This window comes from Neomonachus schauinslandi, chromosome 12, assembly GCF_002201575.2.
Source record: "Neomonachus schauinslandi chromosome 12, ASM220157v2, whole genome shotgun sequence".
Classification (NCBI taxonomy): Eukaryota; Metazoa; Chordata; class Mammalia; order Carnivora; family Phocidae; genus Neomonachus; species Neomonachus schauinslandi.
In genome coordinates this window covers 58,188,469-58,194,468 of record NC_058414.1, presented here as the reverse complement: position 1 = coordinate 58,194,468, position 6,000 = coordinate 58,188,469, and the positions used below count along the sequence as shown (strand labels likewise).

Sequence of the window (6,000 nt, the reverse complement as noted above, 5' to 3'; positions counted from 1 at the left end):
GTGTGTGTGTGTGTGTGTGTGTGTGTGTGTGTGTGTGTGTGTGTGTGGTCCCCGGGAATAAATCATGCAGCTGTGTATGTTGGTATGGCAGGGTTGCCCTGATTTACGAGTTGAGCTGTGAGCAAGTTCACAACCAGCAATCCAAGAGAGGAGGAGGGAGGGTGGAGGGAGAGGAAGGTTGGCAGAAGTGCTTTATGAGTTCCATGTTTAATGCTTTTAACATGATGTCTCGTTCTCACTTCTAGAAAGGACTTAGCAGATATAAGCCTAAAATAGATTGTTATCCGTAGCTGACCAAACTCCTGTTGGGGTGAAGGTAGGGGATGTGTGGGCACATTGTTGTGGTTTCTTATGGTTGTTGTTTTATATCTGAGCTGTAGGAGAGTATTTTACAATAAATGGCATGAGCTATTTTTTTTTTTTAAGATTTTGTTTATTTGACAGAGAGAGACACAGTGAGAGAGGGAACACAAGCAGGGGGAGTAGGAGAGGGAGAAGCAGGCTTCCCGCGGAGCAGGGAGCCCAATGCGGGGCTCCAATCCAGGACCCTGGGATCATGACCCAAGCCGAAGGCAGACGCTTAACCGACTGAGCCACCCAAGCACTACTCCCTCATTTAATCTTTAGAACCGTCCTCTGAAGTCAGCACTATCCTGTCCATCAATGGGTGATTTTCTTCGATCACAAACATTCAGACTCACAAGATGACCAGAAGCCATGGTGGGCACTGGGTCTCATCAGAGGAATAGTGGGCAGAGCCACAGCTTGCCAGCAGGGCAGCATCATGCCTTCTGTGGAGTCCTCACTGGTACAAGGTAGACAAGATGCCCCGCAGGCAAAGGTGAGAGCTGCCCTGGTAGACGAGGGGTCAGAAGTCCTATAACACTCCACAGGCATACTCCTCGGTTCCCCGCTTGGACATACCTAGGTACAAGATCACCACTCAGGAAGTCCAGGCTCTGACTTCCTATCCAGTTTGTATAAATGGTTTCTTACTCTTCCAAGTCCAGAAGCGATTTACCAGTCAGGGGTCAGTGTGATCTTAGGGAGTGTTGACTGTTAGCATAGCTAACATACCATCTTAGCAGATTACCTGAGCTTAACCAAAGATCAAATTCCCCGGTCTGCCTGGCTCCAAGTCCCATACTCTTCACTAAGGTGCAAGATGCACATTTTATGTTCTACTCCATAGAGTATCTGCTTTCTTTTACCATTTAAAAAACTGACTTGAGGGACGCCTGGCTGGCTCAGTCAATAGAGCATGCAACTCCTGATCTCAGGGTTGTGAGTCGAGCCCAACGCTGGGCATAGAGCTTACTTTAAAAACAAAACAAAACAAAAAACTGACTTGAATTACCTACATTGAGAACCATTGGTCTTTCTGGAAGAAGCAGTATGTCTATCCTGTGGTTTTGCCCACTCCCCACCTACCACGTACCCCAGTTGGAGACGCTTGGCACTGTGCTAGTTAGTAATTCTACTTAGAATGATAGAAGAAAGCACTAGTTCTTTGCTTTTCTCTGAGAGTCCATATTTTGAGTAGAAGTTTATGGGGCGGGGGGTGGAAAACAGTTTTAAGAACAGTAGAGCCAACTTTGCATCTGAAAGTAAATGAGTACCTGGCTACCGGGTGCAAACAATTCTGTTTTGTGGTGGTGTTCCTTTATTCTTTTTAAACCTTCCTCATTGGGGCGCCTGGGTGGCTCGGTTGAGCAGCTGCCTTCAGCTCAGGTCATGATCCCAGGGTCCTGGGATTGAGCCCCGTGTCAGGCTCCATGCTCGACAGGAGGCCTGCTTCTCCCTCTCCCACTCCCCCTGCTTGTTTTCCCTCTCTCGCTGTGTCTCTCTGTCAAATGAATAAATAAAATCTTTAAAAAAAATAAAAATATAAATAAGCCTTCACCATCTTGTAGCACAAAACCTAAGAGTTCAAGGCAAAGCATGTAGCTTTATTATTCAGTTCTTCATAAAAATCTGGTTTATTATATATCTAGATTGTATTGCAGAAGCCATTCAAGAAATGTGCCATCCATGTTCCAAGTATAAGAGTAGACATTTTAAGACATTGTAACAATACTGTAATATTGTTTCATTGGGTATTTGATTGGCTAAGTTTTTTACCAGGCATTGGAACTATCTGTTGACTTCTAAAACTTCTTAGCATAATGAAGACAAATACTAAGAAATTTTTTAGACAGAATGTGAAAGGTGTTGGGTCATTAATACCACTTTAAGTCAAATGGAGTTAATGATGAATTGTATTAAAATAGAATGTAATGATGGGGGGTTGGGTACAGGGAGGACTTGAGCAAGGCCATGGTTATGTCCTCTTAGCCAAGGCAGTGAGTTTCAACCACAGTGCCTGTTTCATTCCCTAAATGCTTTCACGCACTCTGTTCGCTAGGCTTTCAGCTGCGGTTTTCAGAAATGCAGCTGACAAAGCCTGCCTGCCAATAATACAAAAAAAAGTTTGCTGGCGCCTGGCTGGCTCCTTCGGTAGAACATGCAACTCTTGATCTCAGGGTTGTGAGTTCAAGCCCCATGTTGGGCAGGGAAACTACTTTAAAAAAAAAAAGTTGTATGATGTCCAAAAAAAATTTGTTCTTTAGATGAGAGATATGCCGTAGATTGTTTTGAATCTTGTATTACATGAATTTATGAAATGTTATACAGTGAGAAAAGAACGGTTTGAATGTTACTAACATAAGAGAAGTGTGGAAGGGATAACTTTGAAGTTTCCAAAGTGAAATGATCAGGAAAAGTCGCCTTTCCCTTTATGGGTAATAAAATCACAACATAAATGGGTCTGTAACAGTCATCTTCCTCCTTGTACTGCTCTCTTCTAGAATCTGCTTGGGCAGATTTACTCATTCTATAAATGTTAATTGAGATGGACTTGGCAGTGTGCTAGCCGCAATTATGGGGACTTGTGTCCTTTCCTTTCAGCTAACGGTTAGGGAGACAAGACCTTCAGTCTGCCAAGAAAATTTTTAAAAATCCAAATAACAACTTGAGGATCTGGAGTAGGACAAAAAAGAATCCGTTTTCAGGAGGCCGCATATGTAGAGTGGCAGTGAAGTAGTACGAACAATAAATCCTGCCCACCCACCAATAAAGGAGGCCCTTTCCACCTGGAAGTGCTGGGGAATTTGGAGAATGGGTGGGCTTTCTATGAGTTGAAAGAAAAGAGAGGACCTTCTGAGAGAGAGGAAGCCTTCTAACCCAAGGCACTGCAGCAGGTGTAGACATAGTCTGTGTGTACAAGTTTCCGAGGGTTTGCCTCAGGGAGAAATGGGGCCTACCCGTGAGGAACCTGAAGACAGTGAGCTGGAAGATTATTTCATCCCATAGGAAAAGGGAATCTGTTGTAAGTCTTTGAGATTGTGAACAAGCCCCTTTTCCCAGGGTGGGGCATCTGTCAAACTTGGGGGAGCTGTCATCATTCCTCATGCTCCAGAGATGGGCCCGGTTACTCACCTTCCGTTGTTGCTTCAGATTCATGACAGATGCTGCCCGCCGAGAGCAGGAGTCCCTAAAGAAGAAGATTCAGCCGAAGCTCTCGCTGACCTTGTCCAGCTCAGTGTCTCGAGGGAATGTGTCCACTCCGCCACGCCACAGCAGTGGAAGCCTTACTCCTCCCGTGACCCCGCCCATCACCCCCTCCTCTTCATTCCGCAGCAGCACGCCCACCGGTGAGTGGCTCGGCCCTACCATCTGGACAGGGGTGCGGGGGGATAGTTGTTGGGGAACAGCGTGCGCGTGAGTGCCATGTATGGTATGCTGGGGGCAGAAAGGGGCCGGGGACCGAGGACAATTCAGACCCTTTACTGGTCTCTGTGAGTTTGTTGATTTAGTCCTCTATCACTGAAGAAATATTAATTGTTGTGTATAGTCTGTATGTGATAATGGTTTAATAGGTATTTTTTTGAGCCTTTGCCATCTGTAATGCCTGAAGTGGATTTGCTTCAGTCAGGTAGAAGAGTAGATGAAACAAGATTGCCATGTGTTCATTATTGTTGGTGCTGGGTGATGGGTACACAGGGGTTCGTTAGACCATTCTCCCTATTTTGCTTATTTTAAACATTTTCCATAATGAATGTTAAAAAAAAATTCCGAGTGCCTCCTGTGTGGCAGGCACCGAGCTACCATAGTGAGCCAAAGGAGACCTCATCCCCTTCCCGAAGGAGGTTAGGCCTAGTGGGAGACATTGGTATTGTAGGGGGCCAACAAGCACACTCTTGTCTTCCCCTCCCAGATGTAGAAGCAACTGAAAAATTAAACAACAGCCAGAGGAAAGATCAAAATCAACTTTATTAGTGACTAAAGCCAAACTGCAGAACAGAACTTGGATCCATAACTTTTGGGCTTCTCTTAGTATGTCTTCCCTGAATTCAACTTATTTCCCAAACCGCCCTTTTACACGGAGGCCGAGCAGACCCGAGTACACCCTGCGCCCTGAGAGGAGCATGCACAGTCCCTTCTCCCCAGTTCAGAGAGCCACTAAGTAGTTGCTCCTCCATGGGCAGGAATGAGTAAGGACAGTCAAAGGAGGCTGGAAAGATCCCTCCTCTTCTTTTTCCCATCCGAAAGGCAGGGAATATATTTCCCTGCCCCACAGTCGGAGTTTAGACAGGCAGTAAATAAATATAACCTTAACCATGACAAGTGCTATATAGAACTCAGTGATATGAGAGCATCCCGACAGACATTCAGGAAAGGCTTTCCCTGAAAGATAAGTAGGACTCAAGTAGGTAAAGAGGGAAAGGAGGAATGTCCCGCCAGGGAACATTTTGCAGAAGCTCTGTGAGGAGGAGCCTGGCAGTTCCCAGGTACTGAAAGAGGCCAGCTGACCTGTGTGAGGCGAGGCCAGGGCATTCGGCGGGGACCAGGGCACTGTGGGTTGATCCTGAGAGCAGAGAGAAGCCACCTAGAATCACACCATCATCTCTGTAGCATCACCCCCTTGACTGTGGCTAAAAAGTTGATTTTTCTCTGACAGTTTGCAGCTCTCTCTTTCAGCCATCTCCTATCAATGGAGGTGACTACAGTAGTATTTCTCAAATTGTGTTTCAGAATGTTTACTTCACAAAATAGTAGTTGGAAGGAAAGGCATTTCCTAACAAGATAGGGAAAGGGATGGGTTAGACCAAAGTACACTGATTTCTTTAATGCAGGCCTTGTTATTCTGCAAGGGAAGGATTTAGTAAGTTTCCCAAACTTAGTTGACTCTGATTATGGGACCTCCTTTCTAAGGGCAGTTTAGGAGGCTCATGGCTGATAAGACACCCTGTGTTTTATCACGATTAGGCATTTCGAAGATAGGACAGGCATGCAAGACAGACGGATCAGAGTTCCTATCTGTACTTCGCCCTTTACACATCACTAATAATACCCACTATCTAGGTTCTTGTGTGAGTTAAGTGTGAGAGCATGTGTATACCCGCAGCATTCAATAAATGTTCATCTCTGTGGTCTGGAGTTTTCAACTAGTTGCTTCAGGAACAGAATCAGCATCACCCTCCTGTAGAGGATGAATTGACTCATTTGTGGCGGGCATTTGTCCATTCCTTTACATAGGTCACCGTATTTCCCTTATATTTTATTCTGTGAAGATTTACTTTCCAGGATCTTTGTGTAATATTTGCTATGTAAATCTAAGGAATGCTGTGAGAACGTAGTATAACTCTGTGCTCCGCTTTTCTGGGTATTTCTATGAATATTTATTCATATATAATATGAATTATGGGGGCAGTTTTATACTGGAGAGTGTTTTATTCCTGACTTAATGTGGAGTGACTCGTGGCCAACACCAGATAACCATGACTGCCCCAATTAGTAATGGGTGCCATAGAACCTCATGAAAATAGACAGTTTAAAAGTGAGAGTTTATTATTTTTCATGTAAGAACGTTTGGAAGAAATGGAATCATTTCCTTTCCCTCAGACATAAAGAAATCTTTCTGACACCTTGCCTATTTTAACAATTTCCCACTGAGAGAAT

General features: G+C 44.7%; 1 protein-coding gene across 1 annotated transcript in view; it reads left to right on the top strand.

Moving 5' to 3' along the window:
* Positions 1-6,000, top strand: part of JAZF1 (JAZF zinc finger 1) — a 329,112-nt gene that overhangs the window by 276,950 nt on the left and 46,162 nt on the right. The window contains exon 3 of the mRNA XM_021689779.2: positions 3,496-3,692. Coding sequence (XP_021545454.1) covers positions 3,496-3,692 — 197 coding nt within the window. The remainder of the gene's footprint in view (positions 1-3,495; positions 3,693-6,000) is intronic.